Below are 25,894 nucleotides of genomic sequence, written 5' to 3'. Positions count from 1 at the left end.
ATAACATCATCTAATTGCCCTCACAACCACTACCACCCCCCCCCCACCCCCACTCTTTTCCCCCACAACCCCAATTTGCGTGATATCACAATGTTTCAGTACTATTTTACTTATTCTCTTACAACCTTGGACCATCAAATAGTAGCGCATTTTACTTTGTATCACTTCACCAAATAAGTGACCGTAAATTCTTCATATATCTAATTTGGCATCCTTCTTCTTCTTCTTTATTATATTTTTTTTTTTTGGAAATTTAATAGAATGATGTGATTTGGAAGCAAACTTACATATTGCATTTGATTGCAAATCCACCCAAAAATATATGCGCAAGATATAACTTCTATCAAAAAATACCATCCTTATAAAAAAAAAAAAAAAAAATTATATGCTCGTGTGTATTCAAGAACTATACTCCATGTTATTCCATTGCCCGTCTAGATTATTCAAAACTTGCCATGTGATTTTAAAATAAGTCATTTGGTTAAATATCATCACCCATACACATATATATATAAATATATTTTATTGAAACTTATTAGATCTCTTGTCATATATTCCTGCACATAGTAAAGGAGAAAAATATTTCAATTCTATTGAATAAGAAAAAAAAAAAAAGAGGGGGTGGGGGGGGGGGGGGGGTTCTTAAGCAATTGACAAAACTTTGTAATTAGAAAACCTAGAATTGATAAATAAAAAATAAGCACAATATATTTAAATAAGATATACTAATTGATTTTTTAGTAATAATTCTTTAAGCGTTTGTACATGTAAATTATGTTGAAGTCCATTATCATATACATTCACAAAAAAAAACAACATAATTTTCTATTATTATTCTGTTTTTTTCTTTACCTTCAAAATTTCAAATAATGTTAAGCCCATTCCCGTTGAAAAAAATAATAGAAAGAAGGAATGTAAATGTGAAAACCAAATCAATAAACATACGGTGAAAAGAGTACAATAGTTTTATTATATGTTCATCATCAAATTATTGCAATTTCTAATCCGAATGTCTTAATTTATTTTCTTATCTATTGCACATGCAATGTTTTCTTTTACTTTTATAGTACTTGCTACTCACTTGTTTTAGCATTCTTTGCCCAAATATTTTTAGAGGAAATATTCTTTAATCCTTATTGGCTAATGCCAGAGACTTAAGATTTGTTTCTTTTTGAAATTACATTCTTTATTGTTTTCTTTTCCTTAAATTGGTGATTTTGGTATTGAATTTACGAAGAACATTAAAGATGATAAAGGCTAATGCTTGGATTCCCAAGGATCAACCTTAGTAATGAATTAGCATATTGAAAACGTTTTATGAATTATATTTATCCAACAATTTCTTGAAAATGCGAGAGAAAAAAAAGAATAAACAAAGTTCAAAAATAAAGAGAGTTGGTTAAAAATTAAATATGGAATGAATACTAAGTGTAGAGCAAGCTTTAAGAAATAATAATAAATGAATAGAAATTAAGGCGAGAGAAGAGCATCTAACCTTATAAACAATATGAAATTCAATTTTTAAAAACATAAATAAGAGATGCAATTATCATCTTCTATGGAATAAAAAAAAAGTATTCGTTGTACATCTTCATCCATCACAAAGATCTTCGGATCCGTATATATTTCCCTTGAAGAGCGAAATTTAGAGTAAATCTTTCATGACCAAATAAAAAAAAAAAGTCTACACAAATAGATTTGAATAATGTTTGTCCATACACAAAATTAAACATCGACAAACATTTGGAACAAACATTATTATTTTAGTGTTAATAAAAATATAATTTAAAAATAGTAACAAAATTTAGCCTTAAAAAGTGCCAACTCGGCCAATTAATTGTTTTAATAAGAAAGTGATTTTCTGTTTTTACGTAATCGATGTATTCATTTTTATCAAAAATCCAACGAACAAAACCATAATTACATTGAAGAACACTACTTACTTGAGTCCGGGCCCTGGATATAGCGAGATAGAAAGAATGGTTCGTAACATCCTTTTCTACAATACGTACATCACCCATCCGCATATAAAAAATATGAAAACATTAAAATTGATTAAGTTTCTAAGAAATGAAGAATATGAATAGTGCAGTAAATATAAAATTCACGAATAGAGTTGGAGGAGGAAAAAGTCTGGTATATATAGAAGAGGTTGAGAAATTGAAATTTCATTCCAACTCAAATTTCATTTAAATTCAAATATCATATCAATTTGTTAGATAGGATTCCAAAAGATCCTTATCTTATAATTTATATATTTGAGTTGAGAAAAATATTAGGAACCGATGAGATAAATCCAATTTTTTTAATACTAAATGGAGACGTCATTACCCTTCCTTATCCTTGTTTTTTTAACCTTCTCTAACCTTCTTTGCTTTATTCATTCATTTGTTAGTTCCAAAAATCAGTTTTATAATAGTCAATAAATTTATAGGTATATAAACGAATAAATGTAGATATATAGATTTGATTTGGATAACTTTTAGTTTCATTTTAAAACTATACAATAATTGCAAATTCGGAAATAAAAGTACAAAATGAAAAATTATTGATAAATTATAGAATCTTATCACTTATAATGAAATTTGATTTGGATAGCTTTCAATTTAAATGTTAAACCTTAATTTATTGTTAAACCATATATATTAAAGTTTTTGCACATACATCGCATTATAACCCAACATTTTTTTTTTTTTTTAATTTTATTCAAATAAGTTACGATAAGCCATAGTTATTAACTCTTTTTTTCTTTTTTGGTAGAAGCGGATGTTATCATGATCATAAATGTAGGAGGATTTGAATCATTATATTTAAAAAGTTTATCTTTTAATTCAAATCAAAGAATAATGGAGAATGCAATGCAGTAAAAAAAAATCTTCAAAAAATTGTATACATATATATTTTATAATATCTGATAGGATAAGTTATGGCAATAATAAGAGTTCATTTAGCTCATTTAGAACTCTTCAGCCGTGAGTTTTAGTTTAAAACTAATGAAATCTAATTTTACTCCAAATGTCTAATATTTTCAAATTCAAATAGATCTACATATATTTTCAATTCAAATTAAACAATTCAAAACTTTTACGTATTACAATTTATATTAACTTTGTCTTAAAATTGCCAAGTGGCTTGTTATTAGCTTGCCACTTGGCTTAACCACATTGCTTATACCTCTCCTATTTTATATATATAGATATAGATATAGATTATTATTATTATTATTATTATTATATTATTATTATTATTATTATTATTATTGTTATTATTATAATTATAATTATAATAATAGATGATGGAAAAAAGAAAAAAGGGATAAACATCCGACTATGATGTTGTTTAGAGTTTGAAATCTACTCTACTTTTGAAGATTGAGTCTTATCTTTAATTTCAAATTTAATTTTTTTATCTTTCATTCAAATTCAATTTTTTTTAATCTTTTATTCAAATTCAAAAGTCTTATTACAATGTTTATTAATTTTGTCCTAAAATTGCCAAGTGGCTTGTTATTAGCTTGTCACTTGGCTTAACCACATTGCTTGTACCTCTCCTTTTTTATATACATAGATTACCTATTTGACTTGGCATTTTAATTTGACAGCTGGACGTTAACATAGCAAATAGAGTGGATACAGTCTTTTTTGAACGCATGAGATTGATGGAAAATCGACAAATCAACTTTCAAACGGAGTATTTTCAACCGTTAATTACAACATAATCATATGTAATAGTTATTTGTTCCAACTGTGTATTTCTTACTTTTTGTTTATATATCATATATATTTACCTCAACTTTGTATTTTGTTATTTCCTCTTTTGGTGCAATGACTATTTGTTCCCATTATATATATATATATATATATATATATATATATATATATATATATATATATATTTCTTTTGTTTGGGCCCAATTTGTAAAAATGACTTGACTGAAAATCCATTATTTTCACACAGATGAAAGTTTTAGTCAAAATAATTGGAGTTCCAAGTGTGTATTTTTTCTTTAGATGCAATTCATACTAATTTTAATTATTTCGTTCTTATTTTTTGTGGGCTAAATCTTAAAAAGAATGGCTAGAGCTTCCCTACTTTTATCCAAACAAAAGATTTTAGTCAAAATAATGGAGTTCCACCTATGAATTTTTAAATTTTTCAATTTAAATGCAACGACTATTTATTCTAATTGTATACCTTTTCTTTCTTCTAGCAAAATCTATAAAAAAAAAAAAAAAAAAAAATAAAAAGGGGGGGGGGGGGGGGAGATCATGCATGCCTCCTCAAACCAAAATAATTACCCGCCCATACCCCCATTACTTTCGTATCCCCAGAAAAAATCAAAAGTATTTACCCGAGATGCCTTCCAATTATGATACCAACATGATATATAAATATACTGAGATGGTACCATGGAAGATGTTTCAGTCCTTCTCTTAGTCCTTCATGATACCATTATGTTATATGATTATACTGAGACGGTATTATGAATGATCATGTTCATTTACTAAAAGTGACATACTTTTCTCGAAAAAACCCTCTATGATACCATCGTCTTATATACATATACTGTGATGGTATAGAGTCAAGATGACCGCTTCACCCTTCAACGAGATACCTCGGATCATGTTAGCATCGTGGTATATAAATATACCGAGACTCGTATCACGGAGTACTTGTCATTTTCTCTTAGTCCTCCGCGATACCATCACGATAAATAAACATACTTGCGATGAATACGATATCAGGGAGGGGGTTTGGCAGGGGGCACGTCAATTAGTTTGGGGTACCGGGTTGGTATTAAAAAAATAGTTTGGGAGGGGGGCATGGGCGGGTAATTAGTTTAGGTTGGGCGGGCAATTAGTGATGTTTTCCCTAAAAAAAAAAAATACAATTCCTAAATCTCTACTATCTTATACAAATAATTTTTTTAACCAAAATAATAGGTTTTCAATTTTGTATTTCTTTTTATTTTGATCTTTAGATGTAATAATGATTTATCTCAATATGTACTTTTTCATTTTTGGTCCGAATATATAAGAAAAAACTTGATGAAACTCTATTGTGTGTAGTCAAATAAAAGAAATTAAATTAGCTTAAATAATGGAGTTTCCAACATGTTTTAGTTTATACAAGCTGGGCCGAAAATGTGACCCAAAAAAATTATGAATTTTAAAAGGTAAAAAAATATTTTATTATTACAAAGTACTAAATAGACAAAGAATATTCATGTGACAGGGAGTGCAACACACCTACTATAGCTGATATATTCATTAGTGAAAAGCTACTAAAAGACCAAGTATAATGAATAATTAGGACCAAACATAATTTACATATGCTTCGAATAAAATATATCAAATTCAGGAAGGTTCCAAATATTATGCATAGATGAAAAGTAGTAGCTTAAACAATATGATACAAGAATTCTCATGGTTGTGACTTGTGGTTGATGCGTGCGTTTGCTAATTCTAAGACCAAGCTTTTATGTCGATCTTATTTTGGAATGCAGGTTGTTAATGATGCAGTTGAAGGCTCCCCTAATCCGGCATAATTTTAGACAAGAAAATGCAGTCGTACACCTACTAGCTAAGGAAGCTCTTATCCAATCCAATATAAATAAAAGTGTTTTATGCGACCTCCCCCTTTATGGAAAAACAGTTGCAACAAGGCCACAAGGGTGTTGTCTCTTTGTGAAACATGTTAATGTACATACTAGCAATATGCTTGCTAGTCTTGGTAACATAAATGTCCTGCGTCACATCCCTCTTAGGAACTCTTTTGCACCTCAATCTGATACATCGCCTACTTCATGTGATGCACCCCCTAGTACTGCAAAGTCAAGACTGATAGCCCATACGGGCACAACTATGGTTTGTAATATATCAAATGTTTAATATATAAATATCCGTATTAGTACTTAAAAAAAAATAAAAAATCAAGCTTTTAGAAGAATTGGAATTAACGGCTTATAATTATCAAGATGGGACAATTTACTTTATGTAAAATATTTAAAGTGAAATTAATATCTTATATTGAGTTAGGCGTGGGTGGTAGTTGTAATGGTGCTTTAATGATGATTAACTAACAAGAAAGATGAAGAAGAATGGAAGAGGGACATTTGAGGTGAAATAGAGGTAGATTATAAGGGTAACAAAAGAATTTTACTAAAACATGTAAGCTCGCACTCGAATGTGAAGATAACACCCGCGTGATGCCAAGTTAAGCACATGTGTCCAAAAGAGGCACACCGCGCATTGCACACGCGTAATGCCACATGAAATTCAGATGTTCAAGAGGCATAGATGTGATATCTTTGAACCGTCGAACTTTGTTGTATACCTAGACAACATAAGTCACACAATTAACCCTCAACCGTCTATGGTTCTCACGGTTGTGTTCGTTTCAGCCATGAACACCTCCTGGTTTCATGAGTGTATAGAGAATGGGATTTTTACAATTATCCTTTTTGAAGCGGCTTACACTTCACACTCACATAGGTGATTCCTAAACGTGCTATTGCGTAGATACACTATTTGGTCAAACCTGCCAAACTTAGAAACCATTAAAAAACCTAAGCTTTATTAACTCGTTAAAAGCCTTAACGTTTATCCTTGTTCTCGAACATTGTCTTCATCACGAGAATGGATTTAGTTATTTGACAATGCCGAACCGTCATCACAACTTTATTTGATCTCCTTGAACCTAGCTCTTGGGATCTCCAAGGTCTGTTGGTAGAGTTACCGCCGTGATGACTTGTCCTAAGCCTTAAACCCATTCCCTTAGATGATCTTTCAACCGCCTCTCTAGTTAGGCCTTTTGTAAGTGGATCCGACGCATTATCTCTAGACTTTACATAGTCAATAGTGATAATTCCACTAGAGAGTAGTTATCTCACGGTATTATGTCTTCATCGTATATGACGAGATTTTCCGTTGTACATAACGCTCTCTGCCCTACCTATTGCTGCTTGACTATCACAATGTATGCATATAGGTCCCAGAGGTTTGGGCCAGAATGGAATATCTTCTAAGAAATTCCGGAGCCATTCAGCTTCTTCACCGGCCTTATCTAAAGCTATAAATTCATATTCCATCGTAGAACGGGCGATGCACGTCTGTTTGGATGATTTCCAAGACACTGCTCCACCCCCAATGGTGAAAACATATCCACTCGTGGATTTAACTTCAGATGATCCGGTGATCCAATTTGCATCACTATATCCCTCAATCACGGCGGGATATTTGTTATAATGCAAAGCATAGTCTTGGGTGTGTTTCAAATACCCCAAGACTCATTTCATTGCCATCCAATAAGTTTGATTGGGATTACTCGTGAATCGACTCAGCTTGCTAATAGCACATGCGATATCTGGTCATGTACAATTCATAATATACATCAAACTTTCCAAAACTCGTGCATAGTCTAATTGTGAGTCACTTTCACCTTCATTCTTTTGAAGTGCAAAACTTACATCAATTGGAGTCTTTGTAACATTGAAATTTAAATACTTGAACTTGTCAAGTACCTTTTCAATATAATGTGACGGTGATAATGCTGACCTTGTGGAGTTTTATGGATCCTAATTCTAAGATCAAATCAGCAACCCCTAAGTCTTTCATGTCAAATTTCCTAGTGAGCATACGCTTCGTAGCTTTTACATCGGCAATATCTCTACTCATTATCAACATGTCATCAACATATAAACAAACAATGAATTCATGATTTGGAGTATTTTTAATGTAAACAGATTTGTCACACTCATTAATCTTAAATCCATTTGCCAACATTGTTTGGTCAAATTTCGCATGCCATTGTTTGGGTGCTTGTTTAAGTCCATAAAGTGACTTAACAAGTTTTCACACTTTCCTTTCTTTAACAGGAACCACAAAACCCTCAGTTTGTTCCATGTAAATTTCTTCCTCCAACTCTCCATTTAAGAAAGCTGTCTTAACATCCATTTGATGGATTTTAAGACCATGTACGGCCGCCAGTACCACTAACACCCGAATAGATGTTATCCTTGTTACCGGCGAGTATGTGTCAAAGTAATCAAGGCCTTGTTTTTGTCTATAACCTTTGACCACAAGTCTTGCCTTATATTTGTCAATAGTGCCATCAGCTTTCATTTTCCTTTTAAAAATCCATTTTGATCCTAAAGGTTTATTTCCAGGAGGAAGATCAACCAATTTTCATGTATGGTTGTTCAAAATTGATTCAATCTCACTATTGATTGCCTCTTTCCAAAATGCTGAATCAGAAGAAGACATCGCTGCTTTAAATGTTTGAGGCTCATTTTCAAGCAAGAATGTCACAAAATCTAGTCCAAAGGAAGTAGATGTCTTTTGATGTTTGCTACGCCTTGGATCCTTTTCACCTGGTGTACTTTCCTTTGGTTCTTCTCGCGGCCATTTAGATCTTTCACTTGACGACTCACATTCAGTTTTATACGGATAAATGTTTTCAAAGAATTCAAAGATTATCTCGATTCAATTACCGTATTAACATGAATTTCGTGATTGTCCGATTTGTGAACCAAAATCCGACAAGCTTTGCTGTTTTTAGCATAGCCAATAAAAACACAATCCACAGTTTTTGGTCCGATTTTTACCCTTTTGGGTAAAGGAACTTGGACCTTTGCTAAACACCCCCACACTTTGAAATACTTCAAGTTGGGTTTTCTTCCTTTCCATAGTTCATATGGAATAGATTGTGTTGGGGCACCCTGTTGAGTATTCGATTAGCTGAAAGGATAGCTTCCCCCCACAAGCTCTGCGGTAAACCGGAACTTATTAATAAAGCATTCATCATTTTCTTTAATGTTCGGTTTTTCCTTTCCGCAATTCCATTTGATTGTGGTGTGTAGGGGGCAGTAGTTTGATGAATAATTCAATATTGTAAACATATCTCTGCAAAAGGAGATTCGTATTCTCCACCCCTATCACTTCTAATCATTTTTATCTTTTTAGTCAATTGATTTTCCACTTCGTTCTTGTATTGCTTAAATGCGTCAATTGATTCATCCTTACTATTAAGCAAATACACATAACAATATCGAGTACAATCGTCAATAAAAGTTATAAAATACTTTTCCCACCGTGAGATGGTATTGACTTCATATCACATATATCTGTATGGATTAAGTCTAAAGGGTTTGAACTCCCATCAATAGACTTATATGGATGTTTAACAAACTTCGATTCAACACAGATTTCACATTTTGATTTATTACACTCGAATTTAGGCAATACTTCTAAATTAATTAATTTTCGCAAGGTTTTGTAGTTGACATGTCCTAAACGAACATGCCATAAATCATTTGGCTCCAATAAGTAAGATGAAGCTGAATTCTTATTAATACTGTCAACAACCATTACATTTAGTTTGAAAAGGCCCTCGGTGAGGTAGCCCTTTCCTATGAACATATCATTCTTACTTATTACAATTTTCTCACTAACCAGCACATACTTAAACCCGTTTTTGACGAGTAGTCCGGTTGAAACTAAATTCTTCCTAATTGTTGGAAGGTGCAGAACGTTGTTGAGAGTCAGCACCTTGCCGAAAGTCATTTTCAGAAGTATCTTCCCATATCCTTCAACCTTGGCTGTTGCAGTATTTCTCATAAACAATTCCTCTTCGGGTCCAGCGGAAGCGTAGGTTACAAATGCTTCTTTTACAGCGCAAACATGTCGAGTGGCACCAGAATCAAGCCACCACTCCTTTGGGTTTCCAACCAAATTTCACTCCGATAGCATTGCACACAGATCATCAATGTCATCATTCTTCTCCACCATATTGGCTTGTCCCTTTTTCTTGTCCTTTTTCGGGAGACGACAATCTGGGGCTTTGTGGCCAGTTTTACCACAATTATAGTAGTTGCCCTTGAATTTTTTCTTGTTATGCTCCTTACTCTTTCCAAAAGGTTTCTTCCTTTTCTTATTCTTTGGAGCAGCTTCTTCCACGATGTTCGTTCCCATAATCGTTGAATTTCCACGCGACTTCTTTTTCGGAACTTTATTATCTTCCTCAATCTTGAGTGAATCACAAGATCTTCCGGCGACATTTCCTTACGCTTGTGTTTCGTATAGTTCTTGAAGTCTCTCCATGAAGAGACAACTTCTCAATCACGGCTTGAAATGCCTCGTTGATCACTATACCTTCGGAATAAGGTCATGGATAAGGACTTGGAGTTCTTGAACTTGGGTTCCAACGGTTTACTATCGTCATGTTGTAGTCAAGAAACTTGGCAACCACAAATTTTTTCAAGCATGCATCTTCAGTTTTATACTTCTTTTCGAGTGCAAGCCATAATTCTTTTGAAGTTTTGGCAAAACAGTAGACATTATACAGATCATGATCTAATGCACTATGGATGTATCCTTTGCACAAAAAATCTGCATGCTTCCAAGCCTCAGTAATCATAAAGCGCTGGTTTTCAGGCATTCCTTCTTCAGTAACAGGATTTTCATTTGTGAACTTTTGCATGCCTAGAGTAGTCAGCCAGAAGAACATTCTTTGCTGCCATCCTTTGAAGTTGATGCCAGAAAACTTCCCCGATTTTTCTACCGGTGCCATCGCGTGTGCAGCATATGGACGGCTTGACGACACAACATTTGTCGCCCCAACAGTCGCACCAACAGTCACAGTTCCATTAGGAGCATTAACATCACTTTTACGTTTCCATTTCTTTTCACGGTGTATTGGTACCAAAAACTCTGATGTCAGGCGAACCACTCAACGGCAGTATAACACACAGAAGAAAACTTTTAAGAGAGTAGAAGAATAGAGAATATCAGAAAATTCGTAAGTAATAATCTGAGTATTAACTGGAATTTATAGCCATTAATGCACTGGTTGGGAAAAGGTTTGCAACCTTGCGTGAAAAGCTTGCAACCTTTCACAAAATCTGTTACAACTGGTGGGAAATTTAAAATAATCCAGAAAAGAAAAGGTCGCGGGTCAGACACGCGGATCCAGGTCACTAACGGGTCAAATCTGGATATTATAATTAATTATTTAATAAATGATAATTAATTAAGTAATTAAAATTAAACCCTCAATACCACAAAGGACATATATTGTGGGGTTGACATAATACAATATTGTTATTAAGTCAACATCTTCTGATTCTATCGAAGTTTTATGATTTGTGAACCAGAAACCAATATCCTTTACTATTGGTGGCATATCCTAGAAAACACAATTAATAGTTTTCGGTCCAATTTTTACCCTATTAGGTTTAGGAACTTGCACTTTAGCCAAACACCCCTACACTTTGAAGTAATTCAAGTTGGGCTTTTCATTTTTCATATGGAATAAATTGTGTTTTCTATAGGCACTCGATTGAGTATTTTGGTAATCATAAGGATAGCTCCCCCCCCCCCCCCAAGTTCTACAGGAAAACAAAAACTTATTAACAAGACATTCATTTTATGAACGATTAATTGAACGTCATATTTATCAAACAATAGACAACGGCTAGCCTTTCACCAACATCCATGTCGATACAGATAATTGTATTTCAATAGACACATATTTTCATGAAAAGTCACGACATTTCTAGTGACACCCTTTCATGAAAGAATATAACTTTTCTGAGCAAGTATATAACAAATTATCAATTTGGTACTAGTTAATCTCAATGACCACCATATCAAAAATCCACTAAAGATTTTGTTCGTTTGGCGTAATATACAAGAATGCCATCATTTTTCATATTTCTTGTTATTTCAAATTAAACACTCAGTCTAATATTGACTTTATCATAAGTCAGGAAGCCTCCACATTTCAAATAATTAAGTACTCTGTTCTTAGGCAACTCAAAATTAAAGGGCATATGAAGAATTTCTCTCCATAGCATCAAATCAAAATGCACATTAATGATTCTAAGTCAGCATGCATACACGAAAATGCCTTCAAACATTTTGACGTTAGAATCTTATTAACCAAACTTCATGCTAAGCAATCATTCTTAACTGGTGCCAAACATTTTTTTTTCTTCAGAAAGCATCACAAAACACCCAACTTTTATTTCCATCAAACCACTTCAGTTATCCTGCAATTATACAAGACAAAGTACGACAAAAAATAATTTTCTTACTACCAAACGTGGCTTGTGGTTTTAACAATTCCTTTGAAGTGTCTTATCTCGTGATTGATTTCATTTGCAAGATGATATGCAAGAATGACGTGACGACTTTTCCGGCTTTCAAATGTCAAAACAACAACTTGTCAAATTGGAACAATTAAATCAATTGCTAAAAGCATTTAGGCCATCATTTCTTTTTATGGTTCTGCCAACTAGGCATGAGGCCATCATTTTTTTTTTTATGGTTCTGCCAACTATAATTCAACCTTTCTATTTTATCAAATAGTTTCAAGGAAATTCTTGTATTACTCGGATAAAGTGAGGCAGAAACTTGTTAGAGAGTCACCAAATATTGCTTAAAAATTCCATGATATATTTTCCATTCTACATGGTCAATATACCCTTCACACGGGACAGATTTGGAACGGATAAAAAAAATATTACCCACTATCATTATACTTAATTGAGATAGTAACCTTAACATAAGTATGGAACAAAATGCCTATTGTTCATTTCACTTTTAATTGCCGCTGCAGTTTTGTCAGACAAATTCAACTTCCGTCCTTCACTGATCACTCGCTGTAAATGTGATGAAATACTCTGTCTATGAACATTTAACCCAAAGATAGTGACTGTCTAGGAATCAAAGAAGATGTTTCATTCTTCTTCATCTTAAAGAATAGTTCTTGATAGATTTCAAAAATTTGACATATATCCAAAAATAAAATAAATTTTTTACAATTCTTTTCCAGGGTAATTCATCTAATTGTTTAACCCAAAATAATATATACATATTATTTTTATGATCTCAAGAATAACTTTCAAGTATTAATGTAAGCCTAAATCATGTCTTACTACCTTGAAAATATTATTCCACACATTCGTGCACGCTACCACATTATATACCAACTAATTAATTTTATGGCACACAAATAGAATATATTTTGAGATCATCAAATAATAAATGTCTACCCTAAAATTTATAAAACGAATTTCATAAATCATAAAGAGTAGAAAATAAAAGACGAGCGAGTAAAGAAAGTAGAACCCGATTTTTATTGCTTTGTTCTTGAATTGATTCATCCTTGAAGCAAAGCACGTGTTTCTGTGACATGTGCCGCATTTGCACGAACTTTAAACCGGAGGGACATTAAATTTTTCACAATTGATGAATTTTTTTTTTCTCCCCCAACAAATTGATCTGCTTTTTTTTTTATTATTATTATTTTTTAAAAATATATACGTGCCTTTTGAAAACACAAATTTGGTTAGACCAACTAACAACCCCCTTCGTCACAAGTCATAAAGACCTCTTATCACAATTAATTGATTCTCAATTTCCAAACCTTTGAATGCATAACCGAAGAGCCCACATGAGTGTCATTTTCTTTAGTTTCTTCTTGTGCAAAGAGTAGTACTCCCTCCAAATTTGCAGTAAATGCACAAATGGCTTGCAGGAGTACTCCATGTCAATTTACCACTTTAACAGTTAGATTGTCCAAGGAAAAACGTGATACCCAAACAAAATAAAAGATACACGTCTGATACCCTTTTCTTAAACGACACAATTAGTTGATGAATAAACCAATGCCATCAACATATTTTGTTGGTGTCATAATATTAATTCAACGATGTGACTGACCACACCAACGTCATTTATAATAATTAATACAACAATGAAGAAACATGTTCCATGGTTGAATAGTTTTGTTTGATGCCGCCAATCGAAATTAAATTCCGATTCTTATCTACCGGTTTTTCTTAATCGAGAATAAAAGGCGAAATTTTTATATCTTCAAATCGAATAATCTCTAACACAAACAGATTTAATAAAACGGAGAAGTTTTTACCTTCTTCAAACCGAATAAACAACCAACGAAGATTTTATATCTTCAAGCTAATTAAAAGTTACTAAATCGGTAAAGTTTTTATCTTCTTTAAACCGAATAGTAACTTGGAGTAGAAAATCACGCAGATTTTAATTTCCATACAGGGGAGTAGAAAACCACAAAGGTTTTAGTCCCCAAAAAGAGTACCGTTTTTTCTTATGAAAATAGTACTTTTTTATCTTTGAAAAGACTTTTTATTTTTCGTTCTTCTGGAAAGAGTATTTTTTCCTATTCTGAAAAGAGTAACTTTCTTCTTCCTGACTACCAATCTTATCAAGGTTTAGTCTTCAAAACCAGGGTAGAATAACTGAAAAAGTACTTTTATTTTTGAAAGAATACCTTTATAACTCAGGAAAGAGTATTTTTTATTTCTAAAGAAAAATTACTTTCTTCTTTATCAAAAGAGTAAGATTCTAGTAGATTAATAGAATACATAATATATAAAACTAATAATTTCCTTAAGATTTTTATCAATCTGTATTCAAAAAATAATCTAAAACAGAATCTAAAAAGAGAGGAAACAATCTAATGCGGAATCTGAAAAGAAAAGGAAAATAAATTGAGCCCACTGAATTCACGGTGTTTCCTTAAGGGAAATTATTATCAAGTACCCGAGGTTATGGAATATATCCTCCCAAGTGATAGAATGAATTAACTCACTAGCATAGCGGTACCTCAAACCCCTAAAGTGAATGGCGAACCACTAGAAGAACCGTAAATCACACTAGAATTTTTATTGTGCAAGAAGAAAAAAGAAGACAATCAGAATTTTCGTAAGTAAAAGCTGATGGAATGACTAAGTATTATAGCCAACAAAGGATAGTATGAACAGGTGTCATTATGCCTTATCAGAAAAGTCACAACTATTCTTTTTCCATTCACACCTATTCAAGAAAATCCTAACAATATCTAACTTTAAATATCTATCTTTGTATTTGGCAAGTGGAGTATAAAATATCTTGAGATGTTCCATTTTATTACTCTAACTCTGTCCTCGAAATTAGACCCTAGTTATGAGTGATTAATATCTAGAGAAGAAAGATACTTTGACTTTTTCATAATACCAAGCAACTAGTACCAAAAATGGTCCTTTAAGTTTACTTTTTAGGCAATTTGCACTAAAGGTATGTTTGGTAAGAAGGAAAACGTTTTTCGAAAAGATTTTCCCTATGAAAACAAATTCCATAAAAATAAGGAAAATGAATTCCCTAATGGAAATAGGGAAAACAAGTTCTATAGCGACTTCCAAGTTCATTTTCTCCTCTCCACCTACCTAACGCCCCCAACCCTCAACCGGTCAACCCTTGCTCATCCCACCCCCCACCACCCCCGAACCCCCACTCCCCACCCTATCCCCCATAATATTTTATTAGATTACATATAAATACTCTTGGGATAATATTCCTACTTACGTACCAAACACTAGAAAATAAGTGAGAAACCCACTTGTTTTCAAAGAAAATATTTTCTAAGAAAACATTTCCTTCTTACCAAACACACTCTAAGGCCTCATTTGTTTCCATTAAGATTCAGACATCTGAATCTGAATACACATCTGAATATTAGGATGTGCATTAAGATTAAGATATGAATCGAATACACGTCCGAATTGTTAAGATGCGTTTCTAGATCCGAACACTAAATTATTAAGGCCGTTTGTTTTCAATATACGAATGTGCATAATTTATCTTTCTAGACATAATCAATATAAAATTTAAATAAAATTAGTTAAACATTATATCAATAGAACATTATACAAAATATCATATCTGAAAAAATAAAATTATTTTTTGATAGAAAATAATATTACGAAGATATAAATGAATATTTAATGTTTCAACAACACTTTTACACGAAATATCAAATTTGTCGAATAACCAAATTAAGGAAAATTGATGAGGAAAAAAGTTGAATGAAGATCTTATCGAAGGTGCCTCTATGTACTGCCAGTACTTGATAATATTGCCGCCATGTACAGTTCCATTATGATAGTCAAATTCATATCAACCAAACAATTTGATTGACACTTGTAAATATTACAGTCACACCAGTTCAAGAAGAAAAAGATTTGGTTGTCGAGAGGAAAGGGAGGCGTGAATTATTTTTGCACGGAAGCAAATGAGGAAGTGAAATTTGGCGGAAATAGAGCCGTATATAATTTGAGAATTTGAATTGTGTTAAGACTTTGTTACAGATCTGATTTATTCAGACCTATTCAAACCCATTAAGAACTTTTTAAAAGGTAATAAACAAATGCACTTAATGAGCTGAATCTGAATGATTAACATCCAGACATGAAAAATAAATACACTTAATGATTGAGATCTGAATGATTAAGAATCAGACATCCATTAAATGCAAACAAATGAGTCCTAAATCCCTATTAAAAAATTCTATTGCGGAATGTTAAAAGTTACGAAAGCTTAGAACAAATAAATTCTATATCAGAATTGCAATTATTTGTAATTTATTATTTTTTGGTGGCTACAAGATGTACTATTCAGTTGGCCACCAGGATATTCTAATCTTTCCTTTGTCTACTTTCTCATCCTCTTTCCAGAAATGCTGTCCTTTTCCTTCCTTTAGATATTTCTCGATTTCCAATATAAAGTTGTCACTTTTCCTTTTGGGAAACTCAAATTAAAGAATTGCTACTGGCAGTCTCAAAGTATATAATATACGGAAAAGGGCCAAAATTACCCCTAAATTTTGAAAAATAATTCATCCATACCCTTCGTTATATTTTAGGGTCAATTATACCCTTACCGTTATACTATGAGGTCAATTATATCCTCATGTCTAACAGCTGCCACGTGGTATCATCCCAGCCCTTCAAAATTATTTTCCCCTCAAATAATTTTTTATCCATTAAAATAACCCAACCCGACCCGAATTTTTTTTTTCCAGCCAAAGTGATACGGACGCAACCCATTACCCCTTGGTTGAAAAAAAAAATATATCGGGTCGGGTTGGGTTATTTTAGTGGGTAAAAAATTATTTGAGGAGAAAATAATTTTGAAGGCTGGGATGATGCCACGTGGCAGCTGTTAGACATAAGGGTATAATTGACCTCATAGTATAACGGTAAGGGTATAATTGGCCCTAAAGTATAACGAAGGGTATGGATGAATTATTTCCCAAAGTTCAGGGGTAATTTTGGCCCTTTTCTGTATAATATATCTAGTTTTAAATACTAGTCGTTTTAATACATTAAGTCTGTTTTAAAATATTTGACATTTAAGATAATTGAAGAGCCACTCACCACTTTTCATATTTAATTTTATTGTTCCAGTAACTGGAGTATTAATTAATTGAATAAGGGGGGCCGGGGGGTGGTGGGGGTCGGGGCTATGGGAGTAGGTTTAAGGTAGTCCCTTAAATATGCTTTGAACAATTTTGGTCCTTTAAGGTTGTCAAAAGTTAACACTTTTGATCTCCGTCAAATATTTGAAGAACTATGCCTCCTACATTTGTTAAAAAAAAAAAAAAAAAAAAAAAGAGATTTAGCGGAAACTCACACTCGGAGGTACAACATTTGTAAGTTTGTCATTTTTGGTCTCTTAAAAAAAGATTTAGGGGAAGCTCACACTCGGAGGTACAATGTTTGTAAGTTTGTCATTTTTGGTCTTTTCCTATCTCAGGTGCAGTTTTTTAGGTGAAATTTCTGCTATGTCTGATCTATTGTTTGTGCCTAGGATAGTTTTTTTTTTTTTTTATTCTTTTTTTTATAATTTTTTATGTTGCAACTTTTAAGATTTGATGGGACTTTCCTAGTATTCTTTATTAAATCTATTTTTCCACAATTTTCGTCAAATCTAACACGTAGTTTGTTAATATTTAATGTAGACAAAAAATACTCACTTTTGGCAAACTTAAAGGATCAAACTGATCAGAGCAATACTTTAATGGCTATTTTAAACCTACTCGCAAACACGATGAACCATTTTTGTCAATCTCCCGTTTATAAGAAGTATTCTCCACCTTTATCCTTGAGAGAAGATATTCTACATACAAAACTTTGCTATTGTAGCTTCCAATCATGGCTTTCACATGGACTACATTCACTACAATAATAGTAGCTATAATCCTATACACGTTGAATAAGTTACTAAATATCAAGAACAGAAAAAAACTTCCACCAGGTCCATGGGGAATTCCCATTTTGGGACATCTTCATTTGATAGGCAAAAATCCTCACCAAGATTTTCATAGATTAGCCAAAAAATATGGCCCTTTCATGCGCATCCAACTTGGATTTGTACCAACAATTGTTGCTTCTTCCCCTGATACAGTTGAAAAAGTCCTCAAGACCTATGATCATGTATTTGCTAGTAGGCCTCATCATGAAGCCTCTCAACATGTGTGTTATGGACAGAGGAACTTGATTTTCTCAAAATATGGATCTTATTGGAGGAACATGAAAAAATTGTGCACTTTGAACCTTTTGAGTAGCCAGAAAATCAAATCATATCAACCTTCAAGAAAGGAAGAAGTTTCCCTTTTGGTTAAATCGATCAAACAGGCTGCTAATGAACATGTTGCTGTTGATCTTAGTGCAAAAGTTTCGTCCTTGAACGCTAATTTGAGTTGCCAAATGGTTTTTGGTAAAAAGTTTATGGATGAAGATTTGGACAAGAGGGGTTTTAAGTCTTTAGTTCAAGAAGTTGTACATCTAGCAGCAACACCAAATCTTGGTGATTTCTTTCCTTATCTTGGTGTCTTGGACCTCCAGGGAATTACTGGTAGGCTAAAGGCACTTTCTAAGGTTTTTGATGAATTTCTTGAGAAGATTATAGAAGAACATGTTCAGTCCAAGGAACAGAGGGAAACTAAGGATTTTATAGACACGATGATGGAGATTATGCAATCAGGTGAAGCTGGATTCGAGTTCGATCCACGCCATGTCAAAGCTGTCCTACTGGTATGTAGTTCCGTTGATCCAGATACTTAATTGGTGATTAATTTAGCAGCAATAACAGATTCTAGCATGCAGGCAAATGTAAATGTTTTGCATATTAAGTATATATACATATAATATACATATTATATACATAAATGCACATATTATATACATAAATATACATATAATAAACATAATCCGTGTAAATGTTTTATATATTTTGGCTTCGCCCGTAATTAATTTCGGCTGACGGTCCAAAATGAGAAGCTCAAATTAGCTTAGTATTTTTACTACATTAGTTTTCTGTTTGTGAGAATTCATAGTAAACTGACTAGTTTTATGCTGGTTGTCAACCTACTGCTCCCAAGGAAAGTAAGCTTACGCGTATGCCCGATCCCGACTTGTTTGGAATTGAGAAATACTTACTTTGTTGTCGTCGTTACAACTTTAGTTTGCTTAATCCACGTTTTTGTTGACAAATTTTGTGTTGCAGGACATGCTTATGGCTTCAATGGACACTTCAGCAACATCTGTAGAATGGATACTCACTGAGCTACTCAGACATCCTCATGTAATGAAGAAACTACAAAAAGAGTTAGAAGAAGTTGTAGGCCTTGATAGAATGGTAAAAGAATCTGACCTCGAAAATTTAAACTACTTAGACATGGTAATCAAGGAAGCTCTCAGGCTACATTCAGCTGCACCATTACTGATTCATGAGTCCATAGAAGACTGCGTTGTCGATGGTTTCTTTGTACAAAAGGGGTCGAGAATTATTGTCAATATATACGCAGCTCAAAGGGATCCTAATGCTTGGCCTGAACCGGACAAGTTTTTGCCAGAAAGATTCGTTGAGAGCAGCATAGATCTTCGTGGACACGACTTTCAACTTTTACCATTTGGCTCTGGTAGAAGAAGTTGCCCTGGAATGCAGTTGGGGATCATAATTGTTCGCCTTGTGGTCGCGCAATTGGTGCATTGCTTTGATTGGGAACTTCCAAATGGTATGCAGCCTAGTGAATTGGACATGAGTGAGCAATTTGGATTAGTAACTTGTAGAGCAAAGCATCTAATGGCAATTCCTACTTATAGACTCTTAAAATAGCTGATTTAAATTAAGCATTTTCTTGTATATGTACCATGTAACTTTCATGTATTTAAGCAACTGTTCTGGATATGTGTGAGGCACTTGAATAAATCGATTTCAGATCTCACATTTCAATAGGAAAGTGATATAATTGTAAGCATTCATAGACTGTTAGATTCAAACCTAATGCAACTAGAACACTGTCCATATATTTTTTTTTCCGCGAGTATTGGACCAATTGGGTATTTACCCTAAGTGGCCTTATTAATAATAAAAGAATCTGAAAAAAGAATAAGTAAAAGGTAGGGGGGCTAGACCTTACCTTATAATCTTAATGAGGTCAAACACATCTACTACTATTACTAGCAAGCGGGTACACAACCCTCAACGTATATGATGAACACTGTCCAATTTCGGGGTGCTGACTGAGTGTTTGTTTTTTTAATTTTAAGGTCAAGTATGTGGATTCAATGGGTCTCAGTTTTGTTTGGGCGTGAAAGTGATCCCACAAATAAGTTATGTGGCATGCTATTCAAGTAATGTGAAAAAATTACAATTGAATATAGTGAAAGTGAATCTTAAAGATGAATACAGATGGGAGCTATTGTACGACAACTGGAAGAGCTGGAATGGGAGGTGTCTTGAGGGATGGCTTTCTATTCCCCTGTTACGTGTGGCAGCAGCGTAGAAGCGGAAGCTATGGCTGTTCGACATGGGCTGGAAGTCAACTAATTCCTTTTGGAGATTGATTCAAGGTGAAAGACAATGCAACTTCAAGCTCAACTTAACTATTGAGAAGATTCAACAAATGATGAAACATGCTAATGTTAAAGCTAGTCACTGTCTAAGGGAGGCCAATATGGTTGCGGATTACTCGGCAAAATTGGCAAACACTAGCCGTAATAGCCAAGTATTCGACTCTTTTCAACATTTTTTCTAATGGAGCAAAGGGCCCTTATCAATTGGACAAAAGCCAACAGCCATCCATTAGACTCAAACAAGATAAGGCGAACAATTTACTTGTTCATAGATGTGGAGAGGTTAGTTTATAGATAGTAATCTCCTAACGGGCTAACCCTCCTTTTGTGTGTTGTATTTTGAGGTATGATCAAGCTTTCCTCTTGTGATATAACACCCCCACTAACTAGGGACAATTTAATAGTTATAATAAAAAAAACTCTTAAATGGATTGGTGAATAGTTGAATGACCTATATTTGACAAAACTAAAAATAGAGACTTTCTAGTTCTAGCAATAAACTAATACTTCAGTGACCACGAAAGTTCCAAATTGCATCTGAACCTGCTATAACAAAAAGATTGACGATTTCAATCCCTTTCAAAAGGATCTAAAAGTTGTGTCATATTCAATTAAACTTAATGCAAGTTGAAAATCTTTTTTTTGACACTAACATGTACTTTTAGTTTAAATAATCCAGTTGAACCTACTAATGATGAGAAGATGGAACTTTCCATCCCAAAGAGAACTTGCTGTGCCAAGATGGTCAAACTTGTACATCAATGCCTAAATTGCGTCCTTAAAAGCAGTTCAATAACTTATTTTTCTTTCTTGCGGACAAATTTTACCCACTGAGTTAATGGGGAACATAATTTAAACAACAAAATAGAAAAGGTCATTATTTTTTCAAATGCCCGAGCAAAACGGTAACCATACTATGTACTAAGAAAGTAAGAAAACAAAACAAAAAAATTATAGGAAAAACGGCACTTTTAGTCCCTGAGTTATCGCGTAATTCCAGTTTTAGTCCTTGTGATATCCGACTAAGCACTTTTGACATTCAGTTAAGCAATATGTGCTATTTTAGTCCGATGACTAACGGATTTGGTAAAACTAAACAGAGCGTTAGTGGCTAGTAAGGGTACTTTAGGTATTTAAAAAATTATGGTTTCTGCGATATAAACTGCTCTGCATACCCTAATTCTACACATATCAAAAGTACTCGATAATCCTTGTTCTGTGACATGGAATTGCGTTCCGAAAGTGGATTACTCTTCACCCCATCCTGTAAGTACTTTATGTAAATTAGTCTAAGATTTCACGAGTCCGTCAACGCATATACTAGAATACTTTGTACTATGATGATCTTCAAATCCTTTGGACTCCTTTTCGAGAATCATAAGGAACCCTATGATGATAACATTTGTTTGTCATAATTTGTCGAACTCAATTGAGTTGTATCTCTCTGAAATCTTCCAATTATCTTCTTATTGAACTCCTACTAGTAAGAGTTCAGATCTGAATAGTGTAAAGGAAGATGTCATCTTTATCTATGTTACAATAATAATTTAAATTATTTTAATTTGAAAAATGACTATGTCAAGAAGCACAAAGGTTTACTGACAATAAATTACAAGATGAAGTACAATATATCAGTTATTGTACTCTTTGATACGACAATATTTATTGCAATACTTATAGCTGCAAGACCCAATTGAAGCAAGCATGGGCACACTGTGGCTTTCTCTGCAATACCCCTTCCTTTTATGAACTTCTTTCTCCTCATCTTCTCTGGGTGGTGATAAAATACCTTGTCAATATAATCCATGAAAAAGTTTGAAGTCACACTAAGAATATCCCATTAAGAGGTAAAGTCAATAAAAGATTGCTTAACTAAACACAACCAGTAAACAATTTTTTTTTTTTTTTGATCAAGTAACAACCAGTAAACAGTTGCGGAGAATAGATAATTTAAGTGTTGAAAATGACCTTAAATATTTTTGCAGATGATTCTGATTTTCATGATTGTATATGCTCATGTGCTAATACTATATTTACTTGGTTTCAACGAAACTTATACCCTAATCTTTCCACAAAATCCATATCTAGTTTATTTGAATGAAACTAAAGCATTGTCCTTTTTAAATCTCTTTACAGATGAAAGTGAGGATCAAGATATGTTTGCAATTAAGCTGCATTATATGGGTAGGTGGGTGTTTGAGCCAAAGATGGATTATATCGGCGGAAGAATAGATTACTATGACTATTGTAAGGGAGATGAAAACTCTATTATTCAGATGAGACAATGTATGAAAAAGTTGAAAGTGGATGATAGAAAAGTAAAAATTTTGGTCAAGTTTGGACCTCATTTTGAGACTAGTATAAGACTCTTTAACAACTGATTCAGATATAAATAACCTCATCTATGAATTACCCGAGAATAGAGAAGTGGAAATATTTGTTGAGCATACAAATGAGGAGCAATGGAGCTATGATGTGAATGATTTAGAGGGCCAACTACAAAGTGAAGAAGGCTTCACAGATGTGAATGTCATACAAGAAGATAATGATAGTGATGCTACAAGTGAAGATTGTGAGTCATTCCATGACTCTGACTATCCTGTGGAAGAAGATAACATGATCTTAGATCAAACCAATGAATCTATTATAAAGTCAATTGTTGTCAAAGGAAAAGACAAAGCTAATTAGGTCTGTGGAACTAAGAAAAGCCCGAATTTTGGAGTTGTCTCAAATGTGCTTGCATAGTTTCCTAATCACACTCAAGAAGATGATTTTGTTTCATCAGACGAGGAATTAATGAGCTTGCAAGGAGATTCTGATAATGATGATAACCCTAAAAGATCCATTGTTTTTAATCCAAGCAACGATTTGGAGGATCCCAAATTTGAATTTAAGATTGATATGATTTTTAGTAATAGTAAAGAGTTTAAATGGGCAGTGGAAGTACATGCTGTGAAGCAGAGAAAAGAAATTAAGTTTTTAAAGAATGAAACTAGGAGGTCCAGAGCAATTTGTAAGGTGTCAAGCTGCAACTGTTTCATATTCGCATCAAAGGCTAATCAAGATGAACCTTTCAAGATCAAGACAATAGGCCCTAATCATTCATGTGGCAACCAAAAAGATAACAGGACAATTGACTCTGGATTTTTGGCTAAGAAGTACAAAGAAGAGTTTAGAATTAATCCTAGCTGGGATGTGAAAGAATTTCAAGCTCATGTGATGAGAACTCACAAGTGTACAATTAGTAGATATCAATCTTATAAGGCAAAAAGAAAAGCAATGGATTTGATCACTGGGACTAAGGAAGAAGAGTTTAACATGTTGTGGGACTATTGTGCTAAGCTACGAAGAAGTAATCCATGGACCACATATATCTTGAAGCTGGATGATAATCCAAAAATAAGAGATAAAGGCAAGAAAAGGTTCTTAAGGCTCTATATTTGTTATGCAACTTGTAAACAAGGATTCTTAGCTGGACGTAGACCTATTATAGGGGTTGATGGATGTCATTTGAAAGGACATCAAAAGGGTGGACAACTATTGATAGCAGTAGGTATTGATGGAAATAACAACATATATCCCATTGCATTTGCTGTAGTAGAAGGTGAATTGAAGGAAACATGGAGTTGGTTTCTCACCCTTCTTGATGAAGACCTAGGAATCTCAAAAAATTCATTTGTATGGACTTTTATTTCTGATAAGCAAAAAGGTCTACTTCCTACATTTGATGAAGTACTTCCAAATGTCGCACACAGGTTTTGTGTGAGGCACCTACACAGCAACTTCAAGAGTGAAGGTTTTGGAGGGCAAGAATTGAAGGATGTCTTATGGAAAGCTGCAAGGGAAACTAGTGAACGTGAATTCTCCAGGGCTATGGAAGAAATGACAAAACTGGATCCAGAAGCCGCTAAGTGGTTCATTAATAAGCCTCCTATTCATTGGTCCAGGGCATTTTTTTCTTCTTTCACAAAATGTGATATGCTATTAAATAATATATGTGAATCATTTAATAGTGTACTGTTGGTTGCAAGAGACAACACATTTTGACAATGCTTGAGTCAATCAGGATGTACATGATGTCAAGATTGCAGAAGAATAGAGTTAACATGATGAAACATGACCACAAAATTTGTCCAAGGATCTTGTTGAAGTTAGAGGAAAATAAAACTAAGGCTGCTGAAAGTACTGCCACTAAATCTGACCAATTCCATTATCAAACTGAGGACATCTATCTTAGACTATTCTCTGTTGATCTTAAGAATAAGACATGTTCTTGTAGGAGATGGGATTTGACTGGAATACCTTGTCAGTATGTCATTGCAGCTATTTGGGTTAAAAAGGATGAACCGGAAATGTACGTTCATGAATGCTACACAGTTGAGCAGTATATGAAGAGTTATGAGCCCTCTATCTTGCCAATTAATAGCTTTGAATAGTGGCCCACGACAGGATTAGAACCACCACTCCCTCCCAAATACAAAACCCCACCAGGTAGACCGAAAAAGCTATGAAAGAGAGGAGCTGATGAGACAATTTCAAAAGAATCATAGCGTAAAAAGCATACCTTATCGAAAGCATCCAGAAAAGGCAAAAAGAAGAAATGCGGCAAACGTGGAAAAATAGGACATAATAGTAGAATATGTCATACTTTTATTCAAAGCCATCAAGAAGAAGTTCACCAGCAACGTAGAAAAGAAGGCCCTTCTGGTGAACCAAGTGTTGTTTCCGAAGTAAGTACTCAAAAAAGTATTAGATTAAAGAATTACCCCTTACTAATTATACTGATTTGCTTTTCGCTTTCTAGAGTCACAGGTTTCTGGCTGAATAATGAATTTGAGACTAGATCTGCACCTACATAAACATAAATGAGATAACTTCTATCAACTGAAATAACATATTACAAGAAAGCAGCAAACTAAATAAGAACTATTCTAAACCTTTTTAATAGACTCTGACACTGCTATTTGCATTATTTAACTTGTCGGAATTAAATTTTGAATATCTTATTTTATTGTAGGTTTCAAGTATTATTAGCGAGAGTGGAGCATCAATGCAGTCTAGTTCCTCCTTTGTGAGCTCAAAAATTGTAATTCATTTTCTTATCTTCTATTACATATCGTCATATTGAAACTTACCAGCAGCCGTATGTTCTAAAATGTATATTGAAGATTAAAGAAC

At 33.5% G+C, this 25,894-nt stretch overlaps 1 protein-coding gene and 1 pseudogene across 1 annotated transcript; both read left to right on the top strand.

Moving 5' to 3' along the window:
* The first annotated feature begins 17,882 nt into the window (after nucleotides 1-17,882).
* Nucleotides 17,883-20,100, top strand: LOC132059440 (cytochrome P450 71AU50-like). The gene is made up of 2 exons (XM_059452064.1): nucleotides 17,883-18,892; nucleotides 19,365-20,100. The coding sequence occupies exons 1-2, from the start codon at nucleotides 18,011-18,013 to the stop codon at nucleotides 19,974-19,976; spliced, it is 1,494 nt and encodes a 497-aa protein (XP_059308047.1). The 5' UTR covers nucleotides 17,883-18,010; the 3' UTR covers nucleotides 19,977-20,100.
* A 442-nt stretch (nucleotides 20,101-20,542) lies between these two features.
* Nucleotides 20,543-25,152, top strand: LOC132061177 (uncharacterized; annotated as a pseudogene).
* Nucleotides 25,153-25,894: the final 742 nt, after the last annotated feature.

This window comes from Lycium ferocissimum, chromosome 6, assembly GCF_029784015.1.
Source record: "Lycium ferocissimum isolate CSIRO_LF1 chromosome 6, AGI_CSIRO_Lferr_CH_V1, whole genome shotgun sequence".
NCBI classification, from domain to species: domain Eukaryota; kingdom Viridiplantae; phylum Streptophyta; class Magnoliopsida; order Solanales; family Solanaceae; genus Lycium; species Lycium ferocissimum.
The sequence above is the reverse complement of the archived record's forward strand: the minus strand, read 5'-3'. Positions and strand labels throughout refer to the sequence as shown.